This window comes from Drosophila suzukii, chromosome 3 (genome assembly GCF_043229965.1).
Source record: "Drosophila suzukii chromosome 3, CBGP_Dsuzu_IsoJpt1.0, whole genome shotgun sequence".
NCBI lineage: Eukaryota > Metazoa > Arthropoda > Insecta > Diptera > Drosophilidae > Drosophila > Drosophila suzukii.
The window spans coordinates 13,018,117-13,030,776 of record NC_092082.1 but is presented as its reverse complement, the minus strand read 5'-3'; the positions used below and the strand labels follow the sequence as shown (position 1 = coordinate 13,030,776).

The window sequence follows — 12,660 nt, the reverse complement described above, 5'->3', positions numbered from 1 at the left end:
TTTCATGTTCGAATTTCCAGTATTTTTAACGGCTTTCAGAATGGGTACCAAAAATCTGCCCTTCTAGATTCCATAACTTGAGTTATAGCTACTCGATTTTGAAGCGGGATACCTCTATGAATTTGTGGTTGAATTCTCTAATATTCTACAATCAAATATTCATTTTCAAAGATGGTCAAAATTTTAGACCATTTTCATGTTTTTTTTTTAAATTGTAATTTTAAAACCCCCAAAAAATGTTTACTCTCGAAAAATAAAAAAATTGTATTTTTAAACAGAATGGGGCAGATCTGTATAATTTTGCAGAAGAATCATCTTCCGTGAAAGACAGCAACAGACGGTAAATTAATATTTATATTGTTGAACATTGCATACAATTCATTCGATCTTCTTGTAAACGTATTGTACTATTTGGGTCGTATTGTTCAGTGCATTTTATTGAGAATACTCGATTAACTTCACCACTACGACGATCGACGCTGGCAGCGAAGTCGACTTGCCCAGTACTATATAAGATCATACAAAGTCTGTTAAACACATATTCGATACGAATCTGATTCTGTTGATATCATCATTACCACATTCTTAAAACAACTAAAAATGATGCAAATCAAGTTCCTGTTCACTTTAATCGCTGTCCTGATGCTGGTTGTCCTGGGAGGCAAGGAGGCCGATGCTGTCGACTGTCTTTCCCGAAGATACAGAGGTCCTTGCGCCGTCTGGGATAATGAGACTTGCAGGCGAATTTGCCGGGAGGAAAGACGAGTTAGCGGGCACTGCAGTGCCAGACTGCAGTGCTGGTGCGAAGGATGCTGAGCTGTAATTTAAATATGTATTTCTTCATTAAAAAGAATAACAAATAAATAAGAAAAGTTTTTACAAACATAACATTAACTGACTTATTATTTTGATCTCTATTTTTTAGAAAAATCTATATACTTTTAGTAGATCTTTTAAATAGTATATTGTACATATGATTCCATTCTTGAAACAAGCATTGGACACTTATTGATTAGCTAGTATTGAAAATGATCAAATTTACAATATATTGTTAGATCTGTTCAAAAGTAATATTATATTTATACTCGTAGACAACAACTTACAATTGTATTAACTTAGCTCTAAAATCTGTTGTCTGGAAATCAAGGCTTTATTTAGCTATCCTGATGCTGATAGTCCTGGGAGCCAAACAAGGATGAATCTGTGCTATTAAGACAATGAGGTGGACCCAGTGGACATTGCAGGGCCAGATTGCAGTGCTAATGCGAAGGATGCTGAATATTTAAATACATATATCCTTACTAAAAAACGTACAATTACCACGAATTCGTCTAGAAATAAGTTAATAAGCAAAAATCAATCCGAAAAATAAGTATTTAAATCGAGTTCTATATTTTCACTACTATTTAGATTAAAATAACATTTGTATTACAGTTTATAAGAAAATGTATTGTTTTATTCGGTTGATGCTGGTATTGTATTAACAAAGCCCAAAGGTATTTTATACCCGGATAGGTTCATCTTCTTAATTTTATTGTTTTAATTTTCAGCACGATGTCGGTTCTGGCCCTATATAAAATCTTTTGCGGGCTGCTGGATCTTTACAGATATTCAGTTCGCTCAAAACGTAGTTATCCGAAAATCCTACTAAAAATGATGCAAATCAAGATCCTTTATACCGTATTCGCTGTCCTGATGCTGATCGTTCTGGTGGCCAATAACTGCGATGCCGACTGCCTTTTCGGAAAATATAGGGGCTCTTGTCTCGCATGGAACAAGAAAAAGTGTAAAGATACTTGCACACGGGAAGGACGAACCGGAGGACACTGCAGCCCCAGTCTAAAATGTTGGTGCGAAGGATGCTAATTTGGATACCAACAACAAGAAAAATTGAAATATTCCACTATTTCATCCGCAATATATTTAAATAAATATTTAAAAACGAGAATATACATTTTTTTCTTTGCTTTCTGTAGTAATTTTAGATTGTTTCAAGTCATTTATTTAATGTACTTTAACTTATTTTCCTTAGCTTTCTCTTTACTAGTAACATTTGTATTTTTTTTTCTTTCCTACACGCTTAACTGGGTTTCAATGAGTTGAGTTAATCTCATTTTGGGATACTAAGAGTCTATTTGTATTTTACTGAATGCTTGTTTACAGATTATACACAATAAAAGATTTAAGTGTTAACAATTGAAGGGAAGTTAATGACAATGTGCATAAGGTTTGATCAGCAGTTAAGATTAATCAGCAGTTGCAGCTGCTGTGGGAAGAAAACATCGAAAGTAAACATCACGACCTGTTTTTAAACTGACAAACAGTTTCTGTTTGCTTTAGAATTTATAGAAACAATAATTTGTAATAAATTACATTTTGATAAAAGGGATGTAGATAAGCCACATAAATATGTTGTATATTTAATTGTAAGTGTATAACTTCAAGTCTATTTGAATTTCGCGCCATCTTTTTGGCGTTGCCAGAATGTTCCGCCTTTGTGTGCGGTTTTTTTTACCCAACGGTAGTCTCTGGCCACACTTGCAGGACAAAATAAAAGCAAAACAATAACATGCCGAAATATATTGTTTTTGTGGGGTTTTTCTTAACCCTAAGCTGCCAGTTTAACCTGTTGCTGGCCGTGAAGAACAAAACCTGCGAGAAACTGCTCGGGGAATTGGGCAATGGTCAGAGCAAGTTCATCTACTGCGCCACCACGAAATCGGTGCCCGTGAATCTCTGTCTTGGATGCGAGGAGCTCTACCGGAATCTCAGCAAGGATTACGAAAACCTCATAGCGGATGTGAACTGCTCCAAGCGGTACCTCAACTCGGACAGGATCAACATAGTGGCCACCACCCAGGGAATCCTGACCAGCCTCTGGCAAAAGGCGCACTGCGAAAGTGGGTATCTGTACTGTTCTATGTACTCACACTAGTGAATCACTCCCTTTGTCTACTTTTTAGATTGTTTTAGGGACAAATATTGGGCCCAATACGAAAACAGATCCATCGATTTGCAGGAATGTTTGGAAACCAGCAGTCCGGACGTGACTTGCGTGCAGTGCAAACCCTTCTACCTTGCCTTAAACGATTTGTATATAAGGATGGAGTCGAAAGTCAGTGGAAATGTGTGCTTCGATCTGCAGGATAATGTAAGTTCAACTCAGAAAGGAATAATTCAATCGGAAAAGTTAGATTTTTTTATCTAAAACTGAACTATGTTAAAATGTATTCAATATTTTCAAGATATATACATTTTTAGGGTGTCTTCCGAGGCAAGTTCGTCTTGGAGACCATTTTGTGTCAATTTGAAAATACTTTAAAAAAGAATTTATTTCTGTTTTCAAATCATTTTTGATAATTATGACTGTAAATTATTCTTATTATGAATCACAACTGTGTGCGAGTCACTTACAGTTTAAAATCGTAAACAAAATGTGTAATATTTACCACATTCATACTTATCTGATATTGATCTCTGTTTGGTTTGACTGTAAACCAGTAAATAACTTTGCCTTTTTTTTTAGATGAATCGCACTCGCCTGAACTGGTCCAAAACCCTGAACTGTTGTCAACGCGAGGTGAGACTGACTAACTTCCTGATTGCCGTGGGCGTGGTTGTGCTCCTGCCCATTCTAACCTTCTATATCACGGCAATTGTGGTGACCAAGCGGCGTGAAGCCAACCATGGCTTGCTCAATGACCAGGGTAAATTAAATGGCCAATTCCTAATGACTATATTATAATGAGAACCATTTTAGAACCTGAGCTGGACGCTCCTTCTACATCGAGGCTTATCACGGCAGCAGTGCTGTCCACTCCAGTCGAAGATCCCGCTGTAGTCTCAGCCCAAGTAGAAAAAATAGCCAATGTGTTGAGCCATCCCAAGGCTAATCAATCGGACGATTCCGAACAGGAAGTACCCAGCGTAAAGCGGCAGATAGTAAACCGAGCTGGTCCTGTTTCCGACTACTCCAGTGATGAAGAGCCGCCCAAGGTACCGAAAGTCTTGTTAAGTCCAGAGTCGGACTACTCCAGTGATGATGAGCCCCTTACAAAGCCCAAACGAGCGTAGAGTACAGAGTCCAATGAGGGGAATCCCCGATTTCTATGCCAGAATGCATATTTTGAAATTGTAAGGTAGGGGCATGACATCATTAAGACCTGACTATCAACACTAAGCTTATAAGATCTTTAAAGCATTATCAAAATATTAATTTCCGAATTTGGCCTTTGTTAAAGCCAGTTACTACTACATTTAAGGGAACACCTTCTCCAGCTTGTGCCTAACCAAATATAAGGTATTTTAATGAATAGCCAAGTACATACATATGTGATACATCACAATAAAAGCGTAACATTTGTATATTTATAATAACTATTGTTTTAGACTTTGAAATGCTTGTCCCTCATTTTAAATTTCTTTCCGATAATATCAACAACACATTCTTTTTCAGCATTTTGTATGCACTTTATTGATGGCAAGTAAAACTGCACTTAAGCCTAGGCGTTTAAATCGAATTAATGCGAAAGAAGATCAGGGTCATCATGGAAAGGGCCCTTCCACCGGTTTTGGGTTCTAGCTTAGCAGCTAACCTAATACTAAGATAACAATTAACAAAGGAAATGCATTAGCCGGGTTCGTGCGTAGATCGACTTCGGAAGTTCCTCTAATCCCACCTTATCCATAGGGCGTAAATAGGTTGCCATGGGTGGACGAAGTCTGGAAGTGGACCAAACTCCCGTGGGTCTGCGGCGCCGGTTGATAGTAGGCCTGGTGATAGTGAGAAGGAGGAGCCGGCTCGTTCACCTGGATCTGGTGGTAGTTGGTGAAGGGCTCATGCTCGACGACCTCGCGCACCGTTTGGAACGGATGGTTGACGACAATGCGGCGCTTGTGGAAGGTCTCACTGGTGGCCGAGGCATCGGTGGGCGCAGCCGTGGCCGCGATGACCCGCTCATTGGGCTTCAGATGTCCGGCGGCTCCATTGAGTGACACATCCACATCGGGCTGAGCCTTCGCCTGCGACGGAGTGGCCTGAGTGGCGGACACCTCGGAATTGGTGGGTGCCTCCACCAATCGCTGGGACTTCTGCTCTCTAAGCTCAGATCTCTGCTGCCCCCTATCGCAATCCGGAGCAACTGTGGTGGCCATCACTGTCGATTTCTCCTGGTCATTGGCTATTTGGATCTGGATGTGGGTGTTGTGCTGCTCCTTCTTGGGCTCCTCCTCCATTTTGGGTGCCTCTACCAGCCTGGAAGACTTACTCTCCGTATTATACATCATTTGGGGTGACTGAACCAGCCTGGAGGATTGGCTATCCGGGCTGAATCTCATCTGGGAGTAGGGCGCACTGTAGTCCAGCTCCTCGGCAACGCGCTGTCTGGATGGCTGATTGTAGTAGGTCCTGGGAGTCTGGGACTTGGCGTACACCACCGTGGGTCCAACGTGTTTCCTGAGATAAGGCTTGATCTCGGTCACCTGTGCTGGAACCTCTTGGATTCTCCTCTCCTTCAGAGGCGTCTGACGGTTGTGACCCAGGTAAATGTTGTGTTGCGAGGGCGGCAGATGAATCTTGTGCTCGTGCTTGATGATCTGCGTGGGTCGCTCCTCCTCCTCGGCCAGTTCCAGTCGAGCTGGCTTGGCCTCCACACTGCCGGCATTCACATTGGGCAGATACTCCCCGGAGAAGTAGTTATCGTCCTCGTTGTACGGCTGGCGATTGAAGTTGTTCCTCTGCGGCTGCTGCTGCTGCTGCTGATAGACCCTCTGACCAGATCTGGAGTAATCCTGCTCCGGCTCCGCCCGCTGGATCATGTTGGGTGCGAGATGTTTGGCGTTGATCTTGATGGCATTGCCATTGGGATCCACTCCGGTCACGAAGGAGGGACTGTTCTTTCCGCCATCGGTGACATCTCCCAGTGGCTGCTGCTGCTGCAATCGGGCCTCCACGAAGTCATCCTTGGGTGCCTGATCGTAGGAGGGCATTGTGGTCACACTGGAGCCAATGGTGGTGGTCTGTTGATCCTTGGCAGCTGGAGTTGCATCATACGATGGCCTGTACTCCGGAACATTCTGGTTATATGTCTGCGTTTGGATGTGTCCATTGTTGCTGTTGCTATAGGCGGAAGCCACCGCGGGATGGGGATGACCAAGGGGCAGGAGAGTCTCTCCCTTGGGAATCTTGGCCACCGGGTGCTCCAGTTCAACGACCAAAGTTCCAGCCGGCTTAATCACCACTCGCTCTTCGATGTCGTAGAATTCCTTCTGGATGGCCGGATGACGCACCTCGTACTTCTTGGCCTTCAGCGCTGGCTGCACAATTTGGATGGTTTTGGTGACCAGGGGACGTTGTGGAGGAGAGTAGCCCCTCGAGGGAGCAGGAGGTAGGTAGCCCGAACCTCCCTGATAGCCCGACTGATCGGCGTAGTCCTCGTAGCCCTGGCCATCGTCCACCTCTGGTGGATACTGATCCTGGTAGTCCACCTCCTGGGCATCCTCGTAGCTGAAGCCATTGGGATCGTAGCTTGGGCGATTGTAACTGGTGGCTGGATTGAAGCTCGACGAGGAATCATAGCCAGAAGAGGGATCCGATGGCAGAGGAGGATTAGCTGGAGCAGGAGCACCGGAGGAAGAGGATGAGGAGGAGGAACTGGCACCTCCCGAGGACGACGACGACGAACTGGAGCTCACCGCCGGTGCAATGTTGGCCGTTTGGATGGGCCCCTGAGATGGCTCATAAATGGGTTTGCTGTCCTGGGCCACCTCCACATTGGCACTCTGGCTCTGTTGGGAGACGGGAGCAGCCACCTGGCGCTCGAACATGCGTAGCTGCTGGGATCGGCGACCTCCTCCAATCATGACCAACTTCTGGGGGGCAGCATCTTCCATGGAGGAAGAGGAACTCACTCCGGAGCTGGTTTGTGTGTAGCGCTGCGGAGCGGGATTCGATGACTCGTAGACCTGGAAGCACATTAGTATAGAGATTCATTTTTTATATAATATCTTATATCTTTAATTTTCTTGAAGAAGGTACTATATTTTTATCACACAATTTTTAAGAATTTATGATTATTGTTTTTTTATAATGTCCCTACAATATACATCATTTAGGAACAGTACTTCTTTCTACTTGTAGAAAAAAATCATTTAAAAAGGGTTTACTCCCTTACTAATAAACAGTCATAAAAAATCTTTAAATAAAATGTTAAGAGTTATAATCTTGTAGAGGAATTCAAAAGATTTCAACCGATTTTGCTTTAAGTTTTTAAGGGAATTTAGTATATTTTAAAAAAAATTTAAAAATTTAGTATATTGAAAGTTTTTCAACAAATCTTAATTTAAAGTTAAAAAGAGTTTTTAAAATCTTAAAACATAAGATCTCACGTTTTTTTATTACTCACCGTCTCCACAGTGGGTCCGTGGCTGTGGTAGGACTGGATGTACCGCTCGAACTCCTGATTCTGGCGGAGCTGCTGGTTGCGCTGTCGGAACTGGCCGCTATGAGGACTCGGTGGCTGCTGGTGGAGGGAGGGGCGTCTGCTCTGGTTTCGTCGACGGGGAATTCGTCCGTTCTTGAACATGGGTGTCTGACCCTGAGCCGGAGGCTGTAATCCCAATCCCTGGCGGGGGGACAGCTGCTGAGGTGCTTGTTGCTGCTGCTGTTGGGTTTGGACCATCTGTTGCTGCTGCTGCTGCTGCTGGGATTGGGATTGGGTCTGAACCTGCTGCTGTCGCTCCTGGATGCGCTGGAATTGCTTGTCCTCATCCCTCTGAGGTCCTGCCCTCAGTTCCGCCGGAGCATGACCCTCTACGTACTTGACATCCGCCGGATTCGTGGCCGGTTGCTGGGCAATCGAGATGTTAACATGGGTGGCCGCATCCACTTGGCACCAGGCCACCGCCAGCAGGAGCACCAGCAGTCCTCGATACATCCTGTCCTGATCCTGTGCAATCGGCTATCCAAAATCCAAGTCCTATTCGGGAGTCCAATCACTGCTGACCACCACCAAAGCTGACCGCTGTCTGATCGATCAATGGAGTGTGCTCCGCATATTTATACGGATTTCGGGTGGAATCGAAATTGGGGGAGCGATCGCAATCGCGATCAGTGTCAAAGTCAACTGCAGCATTGGGAATAGCAATATCTAGCTACAATAGCTTCGATAGCTTCGATACTGACCTGGGCCAAACTGTTTAGGGATGAGTCTCAGATGCTTAACCCAGTTCTACAATTAAAGGCATTCGACCTGGCGATGGAGCGATCGCATTTGATCGATGATGCATTCAACAAATTGCTGTCATCGTTTCACACTTGGTGGCACGCACCAACACTGAGAGAAATATCATCCTGATTTCATAGAAAAGTTATAGCTAAATATCCCTAAATTGTATGATGTAGATTTACTTGAATTAAATTTTAACAGAAAAGAACATTCATAATTTTCTTAGTATAAACAAAAACAAAGGAATAAAAATACAAATTTTAAATGGAAGCTAACTATATTTATAAATTTTCAAATTTAAGAATAATCCTTTGATATTTAAGAAATTCTTAAAAATTCTTGTTTCATTAAGATTTATAGTGAAATCACAATATCAATTAAAGGTTTTTTTAAATAAATACAGTTTAAAAACAATCCTATATTTTTATAAAGATCTCACATATCATTTTTGCACCTGATCTGATCTCGACACCGAATTTCGTTAGCATCCGTAAAAGGTCAGTGCAGCATTTTCATGTAATTGTCGGAAGGTCAGAAATGCAGCTTCGTTGGCAACTAGTTTGAACTTGAAATCCAAGCCGAGACGTTGAACTGTTCCACTGGAGGAGCTCGAGATCGGCCCCCAATAGGTTGATCAATTCGGATTTTGGGGGTGCTGATCAGGCAAATTTGCGCAACCGAAGTTTGGCGAAAACAAGCATTCGAAAAGAAGGTAAAGGTTAATGTGAAGTACTTTAGTTTTTTCTGCAAAACCATTTACCACAAATGAAGTCAAAGTCAAATGTGGGTGGTAATACTAGGCAAAAAGAAGGCCAGACAAAGGGAGAAAATAGAGTTGTATGAAAACAAATTTTAAAAGATTTTTTCTAAGGTGGTCTGTGTTTAAATATCATAAATTATATAAGGACAAAGTCAAATATGGGTTGATGTATTAATAAACAACACTAATTGATCGAGGTCCTTTGAATGGTTAATTAATTTTAATGAATGAAACCAACTTGGTCATAGAGACAAACCAGTTTTACTGAAATGTGTGTATAATCCTTATAGTATAGGGTACTGAGAATCATTTTTGAAATTCCCCATTCCACTCCAGTTTGACACCCCAACATTTTGGAATCACTGAACAAAATAAGCCCCAGTTGGAAGTTTGTGAGGACCTGTAGAAGCTGTAACTGCGATGCTCTGGCAAAAGTACTACGATCACATGAACGCCCTCAAGGCTGCGAAGATGCAGAGCATCGAAACTGCAGGCAACGTGGTCTGTAACATTACTGCTACCAAGCGCATTCAAAGGGTACGCGTAAGCATGGTAAGTGCGATTCCGATTCCAATTCCAATTCCCGATCCAAATACGTGCCCTGCATGGACAAAAACCCAAAACATGGTGTGGTAACCACAAATGGCGTTTATTATGTTTGTGGGTGGGAGTCAAAAACCAGTAAAAGAGTAGACAATATATATAACATGCGGTGCATGTGGCCAGCCACAAGACTATCTGTGGCCAGGCGGGTACAAGCTAAAGCTACGCGATAAACACAGTTCATTAGATAGCTAACATCTAGGGGACATCTACAGCAGTTTCTCAATGTCCTTGGCTATGTCCATGGGATCGGTGGTAGGGGCATATCGGTTGATTGGGATGCCCTCCTTGTTCACCAGGAACTTGGTGAAGTTCCACTTGAGTCCGCTGCCCAGGGTTCCCGTCTGCTTGGCCTTCAGGTACTTGTACAAGGGCGCTGCGTTATCGCCATTCACATCGACCTGAAGAGAAATCGAGTTAAGAGATTGGTCTACTGCATTGGTAATTCGTATTCCGTACCTTGGCAAACACCTCTCCGATATCAGCCTTGGAGTCGCGCAGATGGCACACCATGGCCTCACCATCGGCCTCCGGCATCTGGGATCCAAACTGGTTGCACGGGAAGTTGAGGATCACCAGACCCTTATCGCCGTACTTCTCCTTCAGATCCGTAAGCTTCTCGTAGTTGTTCTTGGTCAGGCCGCACTTGGAGGCGATGTTGACCACCAGGACCACCTTGCCCTTGTACTTTTCCAGGGAAATATCATTTCCATGGGTGTCCTTCACGGTGAACTCGTAAATCGAGGCGGCGTTCTTGTAATCTCCGTTAGCAGACATGTCGATCTGGAAGAAATGGAAAATGGGATTAGTCGAGTCAGGGTGAATCATTCATGAGTACGAAAGGAATGGGTCGATTTTCTATAGAAGGAAATTTCAAAACAGCAGCCCATTTTGCACTACCAAGTCAATTTTGATCAGGCGGCTGATAGAGATCGAAATAACCACCTTGATTTATATAAAAAAATAAGGAATCAGATGTTTGTGGAATAGATAAGATTATATTACTTCGAATGTCTGTTGGTATTGGAAAAGTAAAAGCAACCAAATCGATTTTAGCTATCAACAGATTACTTTTCTCTATATCTATGTTTACATTCTGCATCAAAATCGACCCATCCCCGATGATTATAGAACAGAACAGAAAACAAAGAACAGAGAACACAGGCAGAGGCAATAGGCAAAGGCAACAACGTTTAGTTTGGCATAGAGACAAGCAACTGAGTTAGTCAACGGAATTAGAACTAATCAACTATCAGTTCAGCACTACTCACGGCAGCTGCTGTGGAGTACTGGGCGACTGCGGAGGCGGAAGTGGCGGATGTGGCCGCACAGCTCACGGGAAGCAGGACGGTGCAGAGGCGGAGGCCCTGCCTTTGACCCTGACTCAACTCGAGGGCGGGGCCAAGGGTGCGCCTGATTGAATAGCACCTGAGGGCCTGGCGGGAAATGTTCTGAAACTGCCTGAGACTCATACTTCAAACGCTGCAAATAACCAGGCAGATTTTGCAATTAAGGAGCAGGCAATATTGCAGATATTGTATAGTGTACTAGTCAATGGATAGAAAAGTGTAGGACTACTTGACTACAGAGTTATAATTTCGAAAAATTAAAGCAGGTTGTCAGAAAAATGTCATGACATTCAAAAAAAACTATTCTACAAATTGTAATTACTGCTAATATATGCTTTAAAAATATATTTGTTTAAAAGTTAGTATAGAATAGGATGCTAAAGTGCTTTGTTATTAACTTAATAATATATTTAAGGTAGTGAACTTGGGATATACATCATCATCTTCATTTTATCCTCTCATACTTTAAGTAAGAATAAATCAGAAGGGTTAATAAACATTAAATGTGTAGGGCCGGGAAGTTTTATATTTTCTAATTGAAAGATTATTATTTGTTACGAGGTATTAGTTTGAAAATTGAAGTATGCCTTTAGCTTAATCCTACAAATAATATTCCCAATCTCATTTCGAATAGTTTTTTATCAGCTATCTATTGAAACCACGCCGTAATCAGCACTTCAGATTGTGCAGCCTTGTTTAGTAATTATGATTGAGGACTTCTGAATAGTTTGACAATAGTTTGATAAGTCATAGTGAATGTTTTGTATTTACGGGGTGTAATCGGCACCTGTTCCTACATTATATCCCCATACCCTCGCCCTTGACCGCTGGTCACAGTGACGCTGCATAATTCATCGTGGTCGAAGTCGAAGACTAGACCTATCTGCACACATTCCCCATGAGTCACGCCGATGTAATAGCCCTTGGTCAGGGTTGGGTCACGCAATGTGAACTTTACGCTGGTCAGGATTGGCCCACGTCACCGGGTTACACTACTTGTTACTGCCGCGCATTTCGCATGCAAGCCATTATTCGATTCACGTTGATGTGACAGCAATTTAGAAGGAGGGAATTATAGTTCTGGGTAATTACTTGCATGGTAAAGTAGATGTACGAGCCCATGGCGATTGCCACGGACCCGAACAGAAAGTGCACGATGGAGCGGCCGGCCATTGTTCGAATGTATGGTATATGCTTTGACTATATCTTCGATTTCACCACGATCTGCTCTGAGTTTGGGATGCAGGGATACAAATATAGAATGACTGATTTTGCAAGCTCACGCTGATATGTACGAAAATCGGGTGCAAAGTACAGATTTCGATTCGATTGTTTTCCCTTTCTGTATTCTTGTCTGGTAGTCGACCAGCTGTGTTTTTCGGCTGATATGATATGGCTTAATCGGCAAAACACTTATTGTTTGGGCTTACTTATGTCGTAATATCAATGACTAATAGCACTTGGCACTTTCTTTCGAAGCGTAAATAAAACTATAGCCGGCGACTTGCGAAAACCCTATTTTATATGTGTAGGTGCTTTTCTTTTAAATGATATTATGAGATCTTCGTTATCTGGGCACACTGCTAAAAGCTGATTTCAGAGTTGTCAGGTATGGCATGGAAGAAAGCTTAGGCTGCTATTTTTAGATGGAACACTTGCTATAAATAAACGATTTAAATATTAATTAAGAGTAATGCCATTAAGGAATTAATTAATTATCTAA

At 42.6% G+C, this 12,660-nt stretch overlaps 6 protein-coding genes across 11 annotated transcripts in view; 4 read left to right on the top strand and 2 right to left on the bottom strand.

Moving 5' to 3' along the window:
• RpL28 (ribosomal protein L28) overlaps positions 1 to 12,660 on the top strand; it is a 384,986-nt gene that overhangs the window by 240,273 nt on the left and 132,053 nt on the right. The window lies entirely within an intron of this gene.
• LOC139353144 (drosomycin-like) lies at positions 586 to 877 on the top strand. The gene has a single exon (XM_070996514.1). It carries the CDS (start codon positions 601 to 603, stop codon positions 814 to 816), a length of 216 nt encoding a protein of 71 aa, XP_070852615.1. The 5' UTR covers positions 586 to 600; the 3' UTR covers positions 817 to 877.
• On the top strand, positions 1,464 to 2,089 carry LOC118877365 (drosomycin-like). The gene has a single exon (XM_036815879.3). The coding sequence runs from the start codon at positions 1,555 to 1,557 to the stop codon at positions 1,864 to 1,866; it is 312 nt and encodes a 103-aa protein (XP_036671774.3). The 5' UTR covers positions 1,464 to 1,554; the 3' UTR covers positions 1,867 to 2,089.
• Positions 2,523 to 4,377, top strand: LOC108007073 (osteopetrosis-associated transmembrane protein 1). The gene is made up of 4 exons (XM_036816061.3): positions 2,523 to 2,900; positions 2,964 to 3,151; positions 3,527 to 3,707; positions 3,761 to 4,377. Exons 1-4 carry the CDS (start codon positions 2,570 to 2,572, stop codon positions 4,072 to 4,074), a joined length of 1,014 nt encoding a protein of 337 aa, XP_036671956.3. The 5' UTR covers positions 2,523 to 2,569; the 3' UTR covers positions 4,075 to 4,377.
• Positions 4,455 to 8,153, bottom strand: LOC108007075 (uncharacterized). The gene is made up of 2 exons (XM_036816285.3): positions 7,404 to 8,153; positions 4,455 to 6,963 (listed from the first exon to the last, which is right to left on the bottom strand). The coding sequence occupies exons 1-2, from the start codon at positions 7,932 to 7,934 to the stop codon at positions 4,681 to 4,683; spliced, it is 2,814 nt and encodes a 937-aa protein (XP_036672180.3). The 5' UTR covers positions 7,935 to 8,153; the 3' UTR covers positions 4,455 to 4,680.
• Positions 9,611 to 12,446, bottom strand: Gtpx (Glutathione peroxidase homolog with thioredoxin peroxidase activity). 3 transcript variants are annotated; one of them, XM_036816232.3, is made up of 4 exons: positions 12,368 to 12,430; positions 10,860 to 11,070; positions 10,048 to 10,371; positions 9,611 to 9,989 (listed from the first exon to the last, which is right to left on the bottom strand). In XM_036816232.3, the coding sequence occupies exons 2-4, from the start codon at positions 11,058 to 11,060 to the stop codon at positions 9,798 to 9,800; spliced, it is 717 nt and encodes a 238-aa protein (XP_036672127.3). In that variant the 5' UTR covers positions 11,061 to 11,070; positions 12,368 to 12,430; the 3' UTR covers positions 9,611 to 9,797. The 3 variants fall into 3 exon arrangements, with proteins under 3 accessions (XP_036672127.3, XP_036672130.3, XP_036672129.3); XM_036816235.3 differs by lacking the exon at positions 10,860 to 11,070 and having other exon boundaries at positions 12,368 to 12,446; XM_036816234.3 differs by lacking the exons at positions 10,860 to 11,070; positions 12,368 to 12,430 and adding an exon at positions 12,030 to 12,265.